The 21,170-nt window shown below is 37.4% G+C and overlaps 1 protein-coding gene across 1 annotated transcript in view; it reads right to left on the bottom strand.

The window, feature by feature from the left end:
* C11H18orf63 (chromosome 11 C18orf63 homolog) overlaps window positions 1–21,170 on the bottom strand; it is a 36,746-nt gene that overhangs the window by 6,049 nt on the left and 9,527 nt on the right. Inside the window, exons 3-10 of the mRNA XM_023543727.1 lie at window positions 13,905–13,961; window positions 10,667–10,778; window positions 10,199–10,240; window positions 8,474–8,550; window positions 4,629–4,738; window positions 3,501–3,597; window positions 3,302–3,387; window positions 1,335–1,518 (exon numbers count right to left, since the gene is read on the bottom strand). Of these exons, the coding sequence (XP_023399495.1) occupies window positions 1,335–1,518; window positions 3,302–3,387; window positions 3,501–3,597; window positions 4,629–4,738; window positions 8,474–8,550; window positions 10,199–10,240; window positions 10,667–10,778; window positions 13,905–13,961 (765 nt within the window). The remainder of the gene's footprint in view (window positions 1–1,334; window positions 1,519–3,301; window positions 3,388–3,500; window positions 3,598–4,628; window positions 4,739–8,473; window positions 8,551–10,198; window positions 10,241–10,666; window positions 10,779–13,904; window positions 13,962–21,170) is intronic.

A 21,170-nucleotide genomic window follows, 5' to 3' on the forward strand; every position in this document is an offset into this window, starting at 1 on the left:
TTTTCTTACCTCATTATTATTATTTACAAAGTGTCACTGGCAAATGTAGCTTGGTTGACTTTTAATTTCTAGATTTTAATACAATTTATATAACTCTCTACAGTAACATAAAATTACAGAGGAAAACCAAAAGCTTTCATATGTATTTAGAGATAAATGGATATTTAATAGGGGCCTAGAACTAAGGTAATGATTAAATGAAACTTGAGATATGGCCAAAATGACCCATTAAATGTGTTTTATTTATTAAAATGTGGTTCTGTGCTTCACAGTACCTCAGAGATTTTCTTGCTCAATAGTTGAACCAGAATTCAATTAAGCTTAGATCTAACCACAGGTTTATGGGGCATGTGGGGTTTAGAAGAATATGTTAAGTTTAAATGATATGATATCAAAAGGAAGCAATCCATTGAATCCAGAATATGGGGCATTTCCAAGGCAAATGATCCAGTTTCCCAGCAAATAACTGGCATAAATAAAGGGGGAGGGCTTTGGAAAGTTATAGAATATAAGAGACTTCATTTTGTTTTCTTTTGATAAAGAAATCTTATTCTAGTGAATGTGAAGATAGGCTATTATATTTTTCTCATCCATGTTGCTTAACTGTTACTTGCTCTTTTTTTTTTTCTAGGTAAGACTTCACTTATGAACTTAAAAAGGAGCCCTGGTAGTACAGTGGTTAAGCACGTGGCTGCTAACCCAAAGGTCCCTGGTTCGAACCCACCAGCTACTCTGAAGGAGAAAGATGTGGCAGTCTGATTCTGTATAAAGTTACAGACTTGGAAACTCTATGGAGCAGTTCTACTCTGTCCTACTAGGTTGCTATGTGTCAGGATTGACTCGTTGGCAGTGAGTTTTATCGTCTGAAAAATTAAAATGTTATTGAAGTAATTCAATTTCTATAAATGGAATTATTCAACAGCTTTTTCAACCAATCAGATGCAAGTGAAGTGGTAGACAAGTGGATTTGTATGAGGCAGATATTTCCAAACTATCCTATGAGATCATTCATTCATTCATCCATTGAAAAAACATTTAATGAACATTCATTAAATACAAAGCACTAGGGATGAAAGGAAGACTGGTATAGTCTCTACCTTCCAGGAGCCCACACTAGATAGATCAGTAAACTACTACTACTATAACACCACATTAAACACAATAATAAAAAATGGCAGTGACAAATGGGTAAACATAATAATAACAACAAATAGTAAATTAGGGAAACACTGAACTGAAAAAATGAATTATAGCACTGAGGGTTAGGTACTCCATCACAGAAGTCAAGAGGTCTGAGTAAGATAAGTGGATATATAGGATAAGAAATAGCTTACCTGTATATGAGGTTTAGTTAGTTCTTGTGTGTAGTAGCATGGTTTATTTGTCATCTTTATGGAAAATCCACATATATGGGGGAGTTTAGATTTCAAATCTGAAAGAAAACTTTTCAACACACCTTCCAAATCCACTCTTGGAAAAAACTGTACCGGCTGGCTTCTGATGCAACTGAGAGGGTATCTGAACAATGTTAAAGAGCAATACAAAATTTTTTTGTACATAAGGTAAATTTAAAAATGAAATAAGTATTAAAATAACACATTTTAAAAAGGCACGAAAAGTAAATCCTAACTATCTTTGATTTTGCTTATTCCGTATTACCCAGAGCTAAAAAGCATGTTTTCTCATAGGGATTTTTTTCCTTCTATTTTAATACTCACAAACAAGACAACTCATTGTATCTTTATGATACGGTTTTCTAAATGGACTGACAAACTAAGATGTTCCAAAAACTATAAAGAAGGCACTATGAGCCTTATTAGCTATAGCTGCTGAGCTGATTTCTGACTCATAGCTACCCTGTAGGGCAGAGTAGAACTGCCTCATAGGGTTTCCAAGGCTGTAATCTTTATGAAAACAGATTGCCACATCTTTTTCCCATGGAGCTGTTGGTGGGTTCAAGCCAGTGACCTTCTGGTTAGCAGCTGTGTGCTCATCACTGCTCCACCAGGGCTCCTATGAGCCTTATGTTAAAATAAGTGTTTACAGTAAACAATAAACAGGTCCTATCTCTAAAAGCAGTAAAAACCCCAAACAGAGAACAACATATATTGCATTCAAGCTCCAGAAGCAGTTCTTTGAGAAAAACAGTCATTTGTTCTGATGAAAAATATTCTGAAGACTTGGAGTAATGTCTTGGCATCTAATGAAAGGGAATTACTGATGTAAGTCAACTTTAATTCTACTATTACTATTTGTGTTAGAAAACGTAGATTATAGCTATGGCTTTTCTTTATCTGTTTTTAAGCTCCAGGTGGTCAGAATACAAAGACTGAAAGACCCCCCCCCAAAAAAACCCACCGCTGTTGAGTTGATTCCGACTTATAGCGACCCTATAGGACAGAGTAGAACTGCCCCCTACAGTTTCCAAGGAGCACCTGGTAAATTCAAACTGCCTACCCTTTGGTTCGCAGCTGTAGCACTTAACCACTATGCCACCAGGGTTTCCAACTAAAAAATACCAAAAAAAAAAAAAAAAAACCCCAAAAAACCCAAACCCAGTGCCATCGAGTTGATTCCGACTCATAGCGACCCTGTAGGACAGAGCAGAACTGCCCTATAGAGTTTCCAAGGAGCGCTGGGCGGATTTGAACTGCCGACCCTTTGGTTAGCAGCCATAGCACTTAATCACTATACCACCAGGGTTTAAAAAAAAAAAAAAAAAAAGATAGGAATGGTTAAATCAGCACTAAATGAGAGTTTGACCTGAGCATTTGTATCCTCTTTGTGTAGGTCTTTAAAAATAAAGTGTTGGGAGATATTTTCTTAAATCAATGGGGTACACCAAGTGCAAGTCAAATTCTCTAAACTCTTCCTAAAATATTAAATAATCTTCCAAAAAGAAAAAAAATACATTTGTTAAATGACTGCTTCTTTTAATTAAATGCTTTCAATAATGTCCATCATACCACTAGAGGGAGGTCTTGGCTAAGGAGAATCCTATGACTGGTTCTTTCTTTTTACTAGGAAACAGTGTTATAGCTAAAGTTTTGTTTGCTGTCTAAATTGTTGAAACAGTTTTTACAGAAAAAATTATCTTATTAAGCTCATCCTCAAATAAAAATAGGGAAAAATCCTAAACAAACAAAAAAACAAAAAACCCATACAGATAAACAGAAGTCAAGAAGTGGTTTCATTCAGATAAAGAGTAGGTTGAAAGTGATAACAGAATCGGGGTGGGGGCAAGCCTGAGAGGTAAAAGTGGACAGACAGCACCTGTCACAACCGGTTGAATAAAGGATACGTGAAGACTCTGTCTCCAATCATTCTGAAATAGATGCTGCAGTATATTTTAATATTTCCACAATCTTCTGGAAGTTTATAGCCATACTGAAAATTCAATCACAAAGTTTAAATCATCTTGAGAGGAAGGTAAACTTAGGTTAGATTACAAGAAACAAAATCAAGTAACTTCTAACATCATATGTGTTTCTCTTGCTTACCAGGTCATCCCAGTGCATCTGGACATCTGTGTATGAGTGAAATGGACAGTCAGGGGGGGTGGTGTGAAGAATATTTACTATCTGTCCCATTTTCATGCTGTGAAAAAGAAGAGTTGGTAAGTATTATGAGCAAATGCTTAAATATCATCTGATAAGTTAACTACGTGATTTAGACACAGTGTTCAAAAAGATTTTGCAACTATCTCACTATCCACACACAAGTAATAAATGAATCATTTGCTCCTAGTTCCAAACACAAATCTCAACAACTAAAGTTTTTAGAGAAATCTAAATTGAGTTAGAAAATGTAAGATACAGAAAAAAAAAATGATATAAAAAGAAAAAAATCACAAAATAATAACTAAGAAAAAATGTCGCCATACAAGGGCACACCTGTCAGGCCTTAGGGAAAGGCCTCGTAAGGGTTGAATGAATCAGTCAAATCTATGTTTCCCATCTACCTCTTCCTCGCTTCAACAAGTAAATAATTATGCGTATGCTGCAAATTAATTAAACTTCTTTTCCTAAGCAGGTTAAAATTTCATCCCAATAAAACCAAAAAAACCAAACCCATTGCCATCGAGTGTGACTCACAGCAATCCTACAGGACAAAGCAGAACTGCCCAATACGGTTTCCAAGGAGTGGCCGGTGGATTCGAACTGCCGACCTTTTAGTTAGCAGCTGAGCTCTTTTCTACCGTGTCATCTCAAGAGTCCTGTTTATGTCAATAACAAATCTTTTCCCCTGAAGATGGTACAAACTTAAAACTCAGTTCACCTCAAATTATACTGAATCATCAACTATTAGGTACAAGTATATAAGGTTTTATTGATATTATTATGATGGTTGTCATTTCTAATGAGAAACCTAGAAATCTTACCACTTCTTGAAACTAGATCTAAGAAAATGTAAACATGTAATGAATTATTTTAGTAATTTGAGAAAGGAAACTGACAGTTTCTGTAAAGATGACAATATTATTTCAATATTTTCTACTTTAAGTTATAATTCAGTTTCAAAAATTCCAAGTGATTTATGCTTTTGCACATATCAATGCTGAGGAGGTAAAATCAGAGGCAACTACTATGTTTTGAAACTGCCCTAGGCACTACGAATTGAAATCTCACCTTGGCAAAACATAGCACCAGTTGCTTAAAATGGAATGTCTCTCGATGACAGCATTCTTGTTAGTTTCAAAATCATTTATAACACTCTCAGGAATACCAAATTCTCCTAGCTTTTAATAGAAATAAAGATTTTAATGCATAAGTCCTCAAAAGAATTTGGCGAAGAAAAAGAGACATTAAAAATGCATGTTTTATATAGTTATATATACTTATATACACTTATATACACAGAGCACAGAGTCAGTTATATTGCAGCTTTAAAGTAGAAGGAATCAGATATAGCCACTTCACATTATGCAGTCAGTGTTTCAGCTCACCCTGTTTCTCCTTTCTACAGTATGCAATGTATTTCATGCTCTTCCTCTTATCCTCCAAACTAAAACTCCTATTCTGTGCTTATTTCAACTGGTTTTCAGTGTCTTTGTGTTAATGTATAGGAAGTTGAATCCTCTCCAAAGGAAGGTATTTACATTTTTAAGCATGGCCTTCTTAACCCAAATCAATTTCTTTAGGTAGAGGATGAGTAAGGGGGCTATACTTGACCTGCATCTTTTGGAGGGGAGAGCACAGAGCCAATGCTCCCATTTCCACCTCCTGGAACTCTTCTTTCCTGCTCCCCAGGTACTGTCCCCACAGGGCTAGAGGCTTGTGGGTGCCAATGACAGTTTGCCATTTACAGTTTGCTTGCCCTGGGAAGTCTCCCTGGGAGGCATTTCTTACAGTAAGTCAAAGATAACAGACAGACCGTTAGCGAGGTGAAAAATAAAGCATTAACGGGTGAGAGGCCTCCTTATTAAGATTAGAGAGGCTGGTTCACAACCTTTCTCCCTTTTTTAACTTACCACCATAGCACCTTTGGAACCCTGGTGGCGCAGTGGTTAAGAGCTTGGCTGCTAACCAAAACATCAGTAGTTCAAATCCACCAGCTGCTTCTCGGAAACTATATGGGGCAGTTCTACTCTGTCCTGTAGAGTCGCTATGAGTTGGAATCGAATGGACGGCAACAGGTTTGGTTTTTGTATGGGTAGCATCTTTTGGGAAACAATGCTCTAAGTTCATTGCCTATTACTTTTCAAGGTGATCTTAAAAAAAACGAAAACAAAAACCAAACTTCTTGTTGTTGAGTCGATTTGGATTCATAGTGACCCTATAGGACAGAGTAGAACTGCCCCATAGGGTTTCCAAGGAGCACCTGGTGGATTCAAACTGCCGACCTTTTGGTTAGCAGCCGAGCTCTTAACCACTGTGCCACCAGGGTGTCCTCAAGGTGCTCCAGCACAAGTCAGATTGGCTAACTTTTTGTTGCCCAGGCGAGTCCTTAGTATTTTAACTACACATTTGCTTAAAGCATTGCCCACTCAGATTGATCTGAGTCCTGCCCAGAAGAGCCTTCTAGGCCTAGATCTAGACTTAGTGGCTAGCCCTTTCTCTGAACTCCCACAGCAGTTGTAAAAACTAAAGAACATGGGGAACAGAAGCGCAGAAAAACATGACATAGTAAGAGGAAGATAAGATGATTTTTCTGCGCGTCTGCTCAAGGGCACTGGGCTGGGGTCTGCTCCCCCTAGTTGTGTTGTGAGGTGAGAGAGCAAAGACAGTCAGAATGAATAAGCATGCAGGCCTGTACTGTGCACAGAGATAAATCTCCTTGTGCTGAGATGTACTGTGCTTAAGAGATAAGTTGACTAAGCTGTGTGATAAGGAAAGGATGATTATAGAGGTGATGGCCATGATCATCAGAAAAGAATGGCTGCAGTTGGACTGAGTAGACTATTTGAGGGAAAACAGCCAAATGCTGAATTCAGAGGAGGTAGGCACCATGTTCAGATGTTAGCAGTTTATGAGTTCTCACATAAACCTCCTCACACGGCTTCAGTCTACACTCTTCTGGGTATGGTCTACTCTATTCAGAGACTCAAGCCAATTGCTGCAGGCATATGCATAGTACTAGTCAACACAGACTACTCTAAAGATTGGCAAATGACCTAACTATTCACCATATACCCCCAAGAGACCTCAAACTCTAGAATCAAACCTGTGTTCATTAACACATATTTATAAAGTGACTTGTATGAACAAAGCCATACTGATAAGCAGGTACCCAATAAATACTAATTCCTCCTTATATAGCCAATTTAAAGAATTTGGACTTTATATTCTCCAGGGAATGTTGAGGAGGAAGAATTAGAGAATAAACAAGAAGTGGGCAAGGCTGGAAATGAGAAGGCCAGTATGGAGACTAAAAGCCCAGACAAGAAAAGGTCATCTTAACTGAAGCAGTAGGAATGGTGATGGAGAAGAGAAAGTAGGTTTTAGAAAACAAGGCAGGCTACTAATGACTAATTAAATATAGAAAGTGAGAAAGAACTAATGATGACTCCGAAGTTTCTAGTGAGGTAACTTATTGGCTGTTGATGCCAGTAACCAAAAGAGTAAATACAAAGGAGGAAAAGGTTTAAGGTGGAGTAAAGATGACTTGAAGCACTTACTGATAAGGATCAAAGACTACAGCCATCAGTATGGATTACGCCTCAACATAAAGAAAACAAAAATCCTCACAACTGGACCAATAAGCAACATCATGATAAGTGGAGAAAAGATTGAAGTTGTCACGGATTTCATTTTACTTGGATCCACAATCAACAGCCATGGAAAGCAGCAGTCAAGAAATCAAACAACGCATTGCATTGGGCAAATCTTCTGCAAAAGATGTTACCTTGAAGACTAAAGTGTGCCTGATCCATGCCATGGTGTTTTCATTTGCCTCATATGCATGGGAAAGCTGGACAATGAATGAGGAAGACCAAAGGGGAACTGACGTCTTTGAATTGTGGTCTTTGCGAAAAATATTGAATATACCATGGACTGCCAAAAGAATGAACAAATCTGTCCTGGAAGAAGTGCAACCAGAATGCTCTTGGAAGCAAGGATGGTGAGACTTCGTCTCATATAATTCGAACATGTTGTCAGAAAGGATCAATCCCTGGAGAAGGACATCATGGTTGATAGAGCAGAGGGTCAACGAAAAAGAGGAAGACCCTCAATGAGATGCATTGACACAGTGGCTGCAACAATGGGCTCAAGCATAACAACTACCCTGAGGATGGCGCAGGACTGGGCAGTGTTTTGTTCTGTTGTATATAAGGTTGCTATGATTCAGAATCAGCTTGACGGCATCTCACAACAACACCACCATTAGTACATTCATGCAAAAGATTCCAAGACAGGACAAAGAGGTTGTAATTATACAAAAATATTCGGCCAATGTATAGGTAAAAGCCATTGGAACGCATAAGCCAGCTAAAGGCAATAAAAGAGAGCTGAAAATGAGATCCTAGGGAGAAGGAAAATACCATTTATTGAGTGACCACTAGCATGTAAGGCTCTGTGCTAGATACTATGGGAATTAGCAAAATGAAAGACATGTCCTTCTGTTAAGAGGGCAGAAAGTGTTATGTGTAAAAAATACATGCAAAAATTTATCAGAATGCCAATGAAGGGGAGATTACATTCACTATGAGCTGAAATAGTGGTGGTTTTGATATTTGATGGTAAAAGAAGAGGCGAGAAGTGGGTGCTGAGGCAGAGTAAAGCTTGGGATCTTGAGTGCCAATGAAAAAGATTTCTGACCATGGGAATAATATGACCAGATTTATGTCAAATGAATGGAATGTTTTCTTTGCATAAATAGAATTACAACAACATAAATATAATAAACATTTAATAATATGAATTCTGATAATAAAACAACCTTCCCATCACCCTTCCTGCTAAAAGTTAAAACAAACAGCATGTTAGCAACAATTGTAAATATGGTAAATTGCAGAAAACAAAATACGTGGTACCTCAGGTGGTGGCAGTCTAATTGTGCAAGCCTCGATACTCAAACAAACTTGAGTTTCTGTTACATTGATGTCTAATACTGAAAATAAAGTATTTAACTGTGAATTGTTTAAAATTATTGTTCAATCCTATCAAATTAAGTATTTTAGTAACAAAATTATTTTTAATGTAATTTATTCAAGTCAGAAACTAAGAGTAGATTTTTTTTTCACACATGGTAATATTCAAATAATCACCATATAATATTTGACAGTCTGAAGCTGAGACATTTCAAAGATGACAAAAGTAAAGAACAACAAAGATGTATGTGTGTAGGAAGGGGGATTCACAAGGCGGGGTTAAAAGAAGAAAAATGAGACATCCCACAGCTAAGGAGAAAAACCCAACAAACACCTTATACAACTTTGACATCTATTACGTGTGAAAATATGGAGAGTGCCCTCTTCTGAAACCAGAGAGGTACCCCACCATGCTTCTTACTTGAGTAGTTCTTTACCTAGCAAATGTCTTCAAATACACACTGGTAGATACATCCCAGATGTCCTGGAATCCTGAGGCTTCTACTTTGCTTTATGTAATTAAAATGGACTTGTAGCAAGTCAGGAGAGTGGTCACCTTGGGAATGGGCGTACCTGGAAGAAAGCCTGAGAGGATTCTAGGGTACTGTAACGCCCTGTTTATTGATCTGAGAACTGGTTACGAGGGTATGTTCAGTTTGTGAAAATTCAATGAGCCATACTCTTATATTTTGTGTGTTTTTCCATAGTATATTACATTTCAATAATAATAAAAAAAATCCTAACACAAGAGTGAATAATTTTGCCCTTGTAAATTGTTATCTTCCATCTCTGATAGCTGTAGTCTCATGATAGTGTTTGGGGATGAGACTGGATGAGTTTAGATTGCCACCTAACCAACTGGGCTACTTGGAATATAAATTATAGTTATCATCTGTACAGAGTTACCATCAGCTAGTATGGCCAGGGTGAGAGCACAATGACTGCCACTGCACAATTTAAACACAAACCAGTGCAAGGATGGCAAAGAGGCTTCATCTCAAAGGTCAACTCACATCAAACAGCTGTGGATAACACATGCTAGTTCCAGATTTAAGCTACCCCCAAATGGTGGGGGAAACTACCACAATTGGTTAATAATATTTACTGTGAGCTCAACATTTCCACATAGCCGTTATCTCCCGTCTATTGTTTGGGAAACTCTTGGTCTTCAATACAACCATGCATATCAATGAAAAGATTATATTAGACCAAATCATAAACTATAAACTGTTTTAGATCATCTGTGTTCCTTTAGACAAACATTTTCTTTCTTTAAGGGGGAAAAGAGTCATGTTCTCCCCATAAGAAATAAGGCTTTTACCTATGTCATTACTAAAGAATTTTGATATGATTCTGCAAACTAAACATTGTAAATGCCTGTAAAATTAAACTCCTTCACAGTCATCCTTTTTTTTAAGTGGAGAAAATGAAAACACCGTTTTCTTTCCAGTTGAGTGAAATTTTTCTCAGATAGGCAGAATATATCTTTTGAACCACATGTGATTTTTCAGGTGGAAATTCTAAGTAGAATAATATCTGAATAATTTCTGATAATTTTGATATAACCTAACCATCAAAACTATAATCCAACAATCTACAACATTGTTTTTTTAAACAACTGTTAATTATATTAATGTTTTATCTATTGACATACATATTTTTACTTACCAACAGCATTTTGCTTTCCCATCTGAGAAAGAAAATCTTTTCCTTAAAAAATTAATAAGATATACCATATTATTATAATTCATAAATCACGATAGAAAATATAATTTTTTAGGTAAAGTTCTCAAAGCTAAGGAAAATGCTTTAAAATGTACTTGTTATACAAAGGAATATCTGGTATTCATTTTGCTAATAATGCTTCCTACCTTAAATTTATTTCTTTCTAAGTGTCAAATATCACATAATAAAAAATGAAAAACATAAAAAAAAAAAAATCAGCAGGTTTCTGAATGTAGTCCCCAAATAAGGAGATGACATTTATATTGTCGTGGGCTTGCTTGAGAATACTTGTTTGGGGCTATGCTTAAAGAACTGATTCCTAAAACGGTATGTCTTGAACTTAAAACCAGATAAACATAATAGAGGTAATCTAGGCCATAAGGTCTCAATGACTGAAAGAGATAAAGTTACCTTGAACCAAGAGATGACCAGTTTTATTCCAGGCTGGAGCAAGTCTAGCTGTGAGTGAATATGAAAGGCAGTTTTGAAGAATTACAGGAATTACTCTTTGTGGAGCCTCCACCTAAAAATATTAAAGGGCAAACATACTTGCAAATTTACAGTGATTGTTATGTCCCTATAAACTCAAAGAAAATGTCTAAATTTAGATCACCACCTAACCAACTGGGCTACTTGGGATATAAATTACAGTCATCATCCATATAGAGTTACCATTAGTTAATCTATCTGGTTCTAAAGAAGTTAAAAGTTACCCACTGGTCATGCTCTCATGGCCAAATGCTACCTGCCTATCCTGGCCCAGTAAGCCTAGCCCTATGGAGTACCTGTGCTAAGGAACTTAAGTTTTACTTTGTATTCTGCTCCACAGAGAGAATCAGACCAGAGCTACTCATAATATTTTCATATTGTTACTCTAATTCAATATCAGGAAACAAATACTCACAGGGGCACAGAAGCAACCAGTAGAGTATCTCTATTTGTAAAGAATTAATTTAAAAAAATCAGGACATTCACTCTTGGCTAATAAGAAGTAATAGGGATCAGAATTATCCTTCCACCTGAAAGCAAATCCTATGAAACAATGATTCATAAGACACTGGGCATCAGGCAACAAAGAAGAGCAATTCCCCAAGAGATGGGAAACAAACAAGATGAGTGCTGTGATTACCCCAGCTTATCGATTAGAGAGGGTTTCCAGGCTGCTTTGCAGGAAGGGGGCTCCAGAAGAGCCCGGTGGTCTCCCTGAGTTGAGGAGACAAAGCTGGGAGTCCAGGGAGGCTGAGGAAGCTAGAGCTTTCCGGGCAGAGTCCTGGAGAGAAGAGAGCTGCACTGAGCACTAACACTGGAGACCTACCCTACATGAAAGCTGAGGTAGCCTCCCAGTTTCATGGATACTGGCAGAAAACACATGACTCCTGGGTCAGAGACTAAGGACTTTATTGGTCATGGCATAGTAGGCAGCATGTGTTTCATGTTTGAACCAATTCCCTTTGACTCCTTAATTCCACAGGAGTGATGTGGAACAGACCCAGGTGGAAAAGAAACAGTTACTAAGATAGACCACACCTTTGCTTATACCTGAAGAAGCCCAAGCAATCACAAAAACCCCAAACCTGTGTTCCAGAGGGAGACATTATCTTTATTGTACTGGACAGGGAACAAACCTGCCTTCTCCTCTGCAGGCAGACACTATAACTTCCAAGACTCTTCGCTGTACAAACATTCTTGGAAATGCAATCCAGAAGGAAAGACTGTTATTGTCTCTGCTTGCTTCTGTTAGCAGAGAAGTGAGCGATCCCTAGAGAATGTCTACTAACATTACGACTCTCATTTTTGTACTGTTTTGGCTTTTGGTGAATTTCCCTAGAAGATACCATCAATCACCCTGATTAATCTGTCCAACAGGGATTAGGACCAAATCCGTTCAATCTGTCTCATACAGAATTTAATTAAGGCTGCTATCGATAGGAGTAGGACTCCAAGTGGTAGGATGAGGCCACCCTGCAGTGCTGACCTCAAACATGCCTCCCAGGTCCCAGATCCAACCAGCTGAATCAATCCCACAAACTATCAGGGTCTACCTGAGAAAGCCAGGTGGCTTTCTCCTTAAGTGTCTATACTGACTTTTCTGTGTGGACCAAGGCATTAATCCAGATGCAGCAGATGCCACAGCACAGACTTAGCCTTGGCATTCAAGGCGGAAATCTGGGGATTTCCATCACAACACTGACTAGTGGCCTGAATGTTTTCAAGGGCAAGGTGGTGTCGTTGATCACTTCAGCTAAAGTCAGCGACAAATTCTGTACCATCTTTTCTATCTGGATGGTTCCCATTGTAGGGAAAACTGCCTGCTGGGTATCCATAAAAAACAGATCAGTTATCCATCCAGGAAGCTCCTCCCGAAGTAACCAAGGGTAGCTTCACTTTGGAGAGATCTCTGCAGTCAACTAAAGGCTACTGATATGACTACAGGCAGAAACAGACAAATCTACAATTATAAGTAGAGATTTCAATACTCCCATCTCAATAATTGATACAAGCCGAAAATAAGCAAGAATATAGTAGACTTGAATAACACCAGCAACCAACTTGACCTGATTAATATTTATAGAACACTCAACTTGAATAACACTATCAACCAACTTGACCTGACTAATATTTATAGAACACTCAACCAAACAACAGCAGAATACACATTTTTTTCAGGTAGACAAAGAACAGTTACTAAGACCATACTTTGAGGCATAAAATAAGTCTTAACAAACATAAAAAGATTCAAGTTATATAAAACATGTCCTCTAACCATAATGAAACTGAGTTAGAAATCACTGGAAAATAACAGAAAGATCCCTGGAGAATTCCCAGATATTTGGAAACTACCTAACAGTTCTAAATAACTAAATTGTCAAAGAAGAAATCAAAGAGGAATTAGACAGAATCCTTTCTTGCTGCTCTACAGATTGTGACTGATGGTTGAAACCAACTTTCAAGTTATCCAAAGATTTCTCAGGAACTGCAAAGCACCTCTAGGCATTACTGAAACTTTATCATCATCCTAGAACCTAAAGAAGGCATCCCATCTTAGAGCTGAGTAGAAACCCCATTATCTTGCATACCATGAGATCTAGGAAAACAGGACAGCAGGGACTCCTGAACAGGGGGCTAGAATACCAGTGACACTGCCCTGGAGTTACGTGCACAGCATGCAGTGAGCACTATCCAAGACTCCATGTTTAGTCGAGACATGGAGAGGTGCTTAACCCCATGTGTCTGTTTTTCTCCTTGCTAAGATCCTGAAGTTTATCACCAAGGAGAATACAATCTATAATGTTTTGTTCCTTTACTTATTAGCTATATGACTGTGGACACCCCTCTGGATCTCAGTTTCTTCATTTGTAAAAATGAGGAGATTCACATCTTTGAAGATGTCTATCATAAATGAGATTATGCCACATAAAATGCCTGCAAGAAAGTACCAAACAAAAATCAAGCCTTTCCCTTTCTGTATTAAATGTGTACAAAATAACTGTTTGGAAAAAGAAAAATATCTTTGGGCTATTTCACATGCACATCAGTACATTATAAGACATACATTCCAATTTTCAGTTGGTAACAAGAAAAAAAAAAGAGAAGTTGGATAAAATCAATATAAATAGCATCTGAAAAAACTATCCCTTTAAAAACTTACCTTAGCTCCACATTTCTCGGCATAGGCACTAAGCTTTCCAGCTTTATAAAATGGTATCTACAACAAAAATTCACATTTATAAAAAGGGTTAACATAAATGTATTATCAAATAATACAATACTGAAGAATTTAAACATCATACAGCAGAGGGCACAGAATCAGGCCCTCATCCTAACAGCTGCCAGCCTCCAAGAAGCAAGTCATGATCAGTGTCTCTTTGAAGTGGAATCTGTGGATATAGTCTCCACATGAGGAAAGTCTTTCTAAGAGTGACATGAACCCAGAAACTGCATAAAGGAAAGGTCAATAAATTTCATATAATAAACACTTAACATTTTTCATAATATACAAGAAATTCTTAGGCATGAATAAGAAAAACTGATATAAATGGAAGATCAACAGACAGTTCAAAAGGCCAAGTACTATTAAAGAAATACAAATTAAAAACAAGATATCATTTTTAACCTAACAGAATGTCAAATATTTAAAGACTGCTAATATCCACTGTTCATGAGGGTGTGGAAAAATAGACTGTTTCACATACTATTTGTTGAAACATGTATCTAATATAATCTTTTCCAAGAACAATTTAGCACTATCTAGGTTACAGTTTAAAATGTGCTACAATTCCACCTTAAGAATTCAACCCATAGAAACTACCAGAGAAGTACAAAAGTATAATTCCAATGATGCTTTCTGAAGCACTATAATAGCCAACCCTAGAAATTCAGATGTGCTTTAGGAAAGTGTTAATTTAATAAATTATTATAACCCATAGCATGAGAAATTTTGCAGTGAGAGAGATGTAAGGACACGCAAAGATATCCAGGAGAGGCTGTTAAAGGAGAAATAGCAGTCAAGTTTCAAAATATTATATTTAGTAATCCCATTGCCTACTTTATGTACTTTTCTAAAATTTTTTTACTACCATTACCTTTGTGAGAAAAAAAAAACCTCATTTTTTAAAAATAGAGGGCTACTTTCCTTTTCTTAATATTTGATAAGATTAGGATACTTCAGTATATTAGAATTCTAAAACGATGTCCTTCTTGTTCCATAAGGATTTTTTTTATTAACTTTTATTGAGCTTCAAGTGAACGTTTACAAATCAAGTCAAACTGTCACATATAAGTTTACACCTTACTCCGTACTCCCACTTGCTCGCCCCCAATGAGTCAGCCCTTCCAGTCTCTCGTGACAATTTTGCCAGCTTCCAACTCTCTATCCTCCCATCCCCCCTCCAGACAGGAGATGCCAACACAGTTCTAAGGGTCCACCTGATACCAATAGCTCACTCTTCATCAGCATCTCTCTCCTACCCACTGTCCAGTCCCTTCCATGTCTGATGAGTTGTCTTCGGTTCCTGTCCTGGGCCAAGAGAAGGTTTGGGGACCATGACCGCCGGGATTCCTCTAGTCTCAGTCAGACCATTAAGTACGGTCTTTTTGTGAGAATTTCGGGTCTGCTTCCCACTGATCTCCTGCTCCCTCAGAGGTTCTCTATTGTGCTCCCTGTCAGGGCAGTCATCTATTGTGGCCGGGCACCAACTAGTTCTTCTGGTCTCAGGATGATGTAGGTCTCTGGTTCATGTGGCCCTTTCTGTCTCTTGGGCTCTTAGTTATCGTGTGACCTTGGTGTTCTTCATTCTCCTTTGCTCCAGGTGGGTTGAGACCAATTGATGCATCTTAGATGGCCGCTTGTTAGCATTTAAGACCCCAGACGCCACATTTCAAAGTGGGATGCAGAATGTTTTCATAATAGAATTATTTTGCCAATTGACTTAGAAGTCCCCTTAAACCATGGTCCCCAAACCCCCGCCCTTGCTTCGCTGACCTTTGAAGCATTCAGTTTATCCCAGAAACGTCTCTGCTTTTGGTCCAGTCCGGCTGAGCTGACCTTCCATGTATTGAGTATTGTCCTTCCCTTCACCTAAAGCAGTTCTTATCTACTAATTAATCAGTAAAAAACCCTCTCCCTCCCTCACTCCCTCCCCGCCTCGTAACCACAAAACTATGTGTTCTTCTCAGTTTATACTATTTCTCAAGATCTTATCATAGTGGTCTTATACAATATTTGTCCTTTTGCCTCTGACTCATTTCGCTCAGCATAATGCCTTCCAGGTTCCTCCACGTTATGAAATGTTTCACAGATTCGTCACTGTTCTTTATCGATGGGTAGTATTCCACTGTGTGAATATACCACAATTTATTTACCCATTCATCCGTTGATGGACACCTTGGTTGCTTCCAGCTTTTTGCTATTGTAAACAGAGCTGCAATAAACATGGGTGTGAATATATCTGTTTGTGTGAAGGTTCTTATTTCTCTAGGGTATATTCCGAGGAGTGGGATTTCTGGGTTGTATGGTAGTTTTATTTCTAACTGTTTAAGATAATGCCAGATAGATTTCCAAAGTGGTTGTACCATTTCACATTCCCACCAGCAGTGTATAAGAGTTCCAATCTCTCCGCAGCCTCTCCGTTTATTATTTTGTGTTTTTTGGATTAATGCCAGCCTTGTTGGAGTGAGATGGAATCTCCTCATAGTTTTAATTTGCATTTCTCTAATGGCTAATGATCGAGAGCATTTTTTCATGTATCTGTTAGCTGCATGAATATCTTCTTTAGTGAAGTGTGTGTTCATATCCTTTGCCCACTTCTTGATTGGGTTGTTTGTCTTTTTGTGGTTGAGTTTTGACAGAATCATACAGATTTTAGAGATCAGGCGCTGGTCGGAGATGTCATAGCTGAAAATTCTTTCCCAGTCTGTAGGTGGTCTTTTTACTCTTTTGATGAAGTCTTTAGATGAGCTTAGGTGTTTGATTTTTAGGAGTTCCCAGTTATCTGGTTTCTCTTCGTCATTTTTGGTAATGTTTTGTATTCTGTTTATGCCTTGTATTAGGGCTCCTAAGGTTGTCCCAATTTTTTCTTCCATGATCTTTCTCGTTTTAGTCTTTATGTTTAGGTCTTTGATCCACTTGGAGTTAGTTCTTGTGCTTGGTGTGAGGTATGGGTCCTGTTTCATTTTTTTGCAAATGGATATCCAGTTATGCCAGCACCATTTGTTAAAAAGACTATCTTTTCCCCAATTAAGTGACACTGGGCCTTTGTCAAATATCAGCTGCTCATATGTGGATGGATTTATATCTGGGTTCTCAATTCTGTTCCATTGGTCTATGTGTCTGTTGTTGTACCAATACCAGGCTGTTTTGACTACTGTGACTGTAGAATAGGTTCTGAAATCAGGTAGAGTGAGGCCTCCCACTTTCTTCTTCTTTTTCAGTAATGCTTTGCTTATCCGAGGCTTCTTTCCCTTCCATATGAAGTTGGTGATTTGTTTCTCCATCACATTAAAAAATGACATTGGAATTTGGATTGGAAGTGCATTGTATGTATAGATGGCTTTTGGTAGAATAGACATTTTTACTATGTTAAGTCTTCCTATCCATGAGCAAGGTATGTTTTTCCACTTAAGTAGGTCCCTTTTAATTTCTTGTAGTAGAGCTTTGTAGTTTTCTTTGTATAGGTCTTTTACATCCTTGGTAAGATTTATTCCTAAGTATTTTATCTTCTTGGGGGCTACTGTGAATGGTATTGATTTGGTTATTTCCTCTTCGATGTTCTTTTTGTTGATGTAGAGGAATCCAAGTGATTTTTGTATGTTTATCTTCTAACCTGAGACTCTGCCAAAATCTTCTATTAGTTTCAGTAGTTTTCTGGTGGATTCGTTGGGGTTTTCTGTGTATAAGATCATGGCATCTGCAAATAGAGATAATTTTACTTCCTCTTTGCCAATCCGGATGCCCTTTATTTCTTTGTCTAGCCTAATTGCTCTGGCTAGGACTTCTAGCACAATGTTGAATAAGAGCGGTGATAAAGGGCATCCTTGTCTGGTTCCCGTTCTCAAGGGAAATGCTTTCAGGCTCTCTCCATTTAGAGTGATGTTGGCTGTTGGCTTTGCATAGATGCCCTTTATTATGTTGAGGAATTTTCCTTCAATTCCTATTTTGGTGAGAGTTTTTATCATAAATGGGTGTTGGACTTTGTCAAATGCCTTTTCTGCATCAATTGATAAGATCATGTGGTTTTTGTCTTCTGTTTTATTTATATGGCAGATTACATTAATGGTTTTTCTAATATTAAACCAGCCTTGCATCTAGTATAAATCCCACTTGGTCATGGTGGATTAATTTTTTGATATGTTGTTGAATTCTATTGGCTAGAATTTTGTTGAGGATTTTTGCGTCTATGTTCATGACGGATATAGGTCTATAATTTTCTTTTTTTGTAATGTCTTTACCTAGTTTTGGTATCAGGGAAATGGTGGCTTCATAGAATGAGTTAGGTAGTATTCCGTCATTTTCTATGCTTTGAAATACTTTTAGTACTAGTGGTGTTAACTTTTCTCTGAAAGTTTGGTAGAACTCTGCAGTAAAGCCATCTGGGCCAGGGCTTTTTTTTGTTGGGAGTTTTTTGATTACCGTTTCAATCTCTTTTTGTTATGGGTCTATTTAGTTGTTCTACTTCTGAATGTGTTAGTTTAGGTAGGTAGTGTTTTTCCAGGAATTCATCCATTTCTTCTAGGTTTTCAAATTTGTTAGAGTACAATTTTTTATAATAATCTGATATGATTCTTTTAATTTCAGTTGGGTCTGTTGTGATGTGGCCCTTCTCGTTTCTTATTCAGGTTATTTGTTTCCTTTCCTGTATTTCTTTAGTCAGTCTAGCCAATGGTTTATCAATTTTGTTAATTTTTTCGAAGAACCAGCTTTTGGCTGTGTTAATTCTTTCAATTGTTTTTCTGTTCTCTAATTCATTTAGTTCAGCTCTAATTTTTATTATTTGTTTTCTTCTGCTGCCTGATGGATTCTTCTGTTGCTCACTTTCTATTAGTTCAAGTTGTAGGGACAGTCCTTGATTTTGGCTCTTTCTTCTTTTTGTATGTGTGCATTTATCGATATAAATTGGCCTCTGAGCACTGCTTTTGCTGTGTCCCAGAGGTTTTGATAGGAAGTATTTTCATTCTCGTTGCATTCTATGAATTTCCTTATTCCCTCCTTGATGTCTTCTATAACCCAGTCTTTGTTCAGGAGGGTATTGTTCCGTTTCCAAGTATTTGATTTCTTTTCCCTAATTTTTCTGTTATTGATTTCCACTTTTCTGGCCTTGTGGTCTGAGAAGATGCTTTGTAATATTTCGATGTTTTGCATTCTGCAAAGGTTTGTTTTATGAACTAACATGTGGTCTATTCTAGGGAATGTTCCATGTGTGCTAGAAAAAAAAGTATACTTTGCAGCAGTTGGGTGGAGAGTTCTGTATAAGTCAATGAGGTCAAGTTGGTTGATTGTTGTAATTAGGTCTTCCGTGTCTCTATTGAGCTTCTTAGTGGATGTCCTGTCCTTCTCCGAAAGTGGTGTGTTGAAGTCTCCTACTAAAGTTGTGCAGGTGTCTATCTCACTTTTCAGTTCTGTTAAAATTTGATTTATGTATCTTGCAGCCCTGTCATTGGGTGCATAAATATTTAATATGGTTATATCTTCCTGATCAATTGTCCCTTTTATCATTATGTAGTGTCCTTCTTTATCCTTTGTGGTGGATTTAAGTCTAAAGTCTATTTTGTCAGAAATTAATATTGCTACTCCTGCTCTTTTTTGCTTATTGTTTGATTGATACATTTTTTTCCATCCTTTGAGTTTTAGTTTGTTTGTGTCTCTAAGTCTAAGGTGTGTCTCTTGTAGGCAGCATACAGATGGATCGTGTTTCTTTATCCAGTCTGAGACTCTCTGTCTCTTTATTGGTGCATTTAGTCCATTTACTTTCAGCGTAATTATAGATAAATAAGTGTTTAGTGTCGTCATTTTGATGCCTTTTTGTGTGTTGTTGACAATTTAATTTTTCCACTTACTTTTTTGTGCTGAGACGTTTTTCTTAGTAAATTGTGAGATCCTCATTTTCATAGTGTTTGATTTTATGTTTGGTGAGTCGTTATGTTTTTCTTGGCTTTTATCCTGAGTTATGGAGTTGTTATACCTCTTTGTGGTTACCTTAATATTTACCCCTATTTTTCTAAGTAAAAACCTAACTTGTATTGTCCTATATCGCCTTGTATCCCTCTCCATATGGCAGTTCTATGCCACCTGTATTTAGTCCCTCTTTTTGATTATTGTGATCTTTTACGTATTGACTTCAATGATTCCCTGTTATGAGCATTTTTTTTTTAATCTTAATTTGTTTTTGTGATTTCCCGATTTGAGTTGATATCAGGATGTTCTGTTTTGTGACCTTGTGTTGTGCTGCTGTCTGATATTATTGGTTTTCTGACCAAACAATTTCCTTTAGTATTTCTTGTAGCTTTGGTTTGGTTTTTGCAAATTCTCTAAACTTGTGTTTGTCTGTAAATATCTTAATTTCGCCTTCATATTTCAGAGAGAGTTTTGCTGGATATATGATCCTTGGCTAGCAGTTTTTCTCCTTCAGTGCTCTGTATATGTCATCCCATTGCCTTCTTGCCTGCATGGTTTCTGCTGAGTAGTCTGAACTTATTCTCATTGATTCTCCCTTGAGGGAGACCTTTCTTTTCTCCCTGGCTGCTTTTATAATTTTCTCTTTATCTTTGGTTTTGGCAAGTTTGATGATAATATGTCTTGGTGTTTTTCTTCTTGGATCAGTCTTAAATGGGGTTCGATGAGCATCTTGGATAGATATCCTTTCGTCTTTCATGATGTCAGGGAAGTTTTGTGTCAGCAGATCTTCAACTATTCTCTCTGTGTTTTCTGTCCTCCCTCCCTCTTCTGGGACTCCAATCACATGCAAGTTATCCTTCTTGACAGACTCCCACATGATTCTTAGGGTTTCTTCATTTTTTTTAATTCTTTAATCTGATTTTTTTTCAGCTATGCTGGTGTTAATTCCCTGGCCCTCCAGATTTCCAGTCTGCATTCTAATTGCTCGAGTCTGCTCCTCTGACTTCTTATTGCGTTGTCTAATTCTGTAATTTTATTGTTAATCTTTTGGATTTCTGCATGCTGTCTCTCTATGGATTCTTGCAACTTATTAATTTTTCCACTATGTTCTCAAATAATTTTTTTGAGTTCTTCAACTGCTTTATCAGTGCGTTCCTTGGCTTTTTCTGCAGTTTGCCTTATTTCATTTCTGAGGTCATCCCTGATGTCTTGAAGCATTCTGTAAATTAGTTTTTTATATTCTGTATCTGATAATTCCAGGATCGTATCTTCATTTGGGAAAGATTTTGATTCTTTTGTTTGGGG

The sequence above is a fragment of the Loxodonta africana genome, chromosome 11 (genome assembly GCF_030014295.1).
Source record: "Loxodonta africana isolate mLoxAfr1 chromosome 11, mLoxAfr1.hap2, whole genome shotgun sequence".
Taxonomy (NCBI): domain Eukaryota; kingdom Metazoa; phylum Chordata; class Mammalia; order Proboscidea; family Elephantidae; genus Loxodonta; species Loxodonta africana.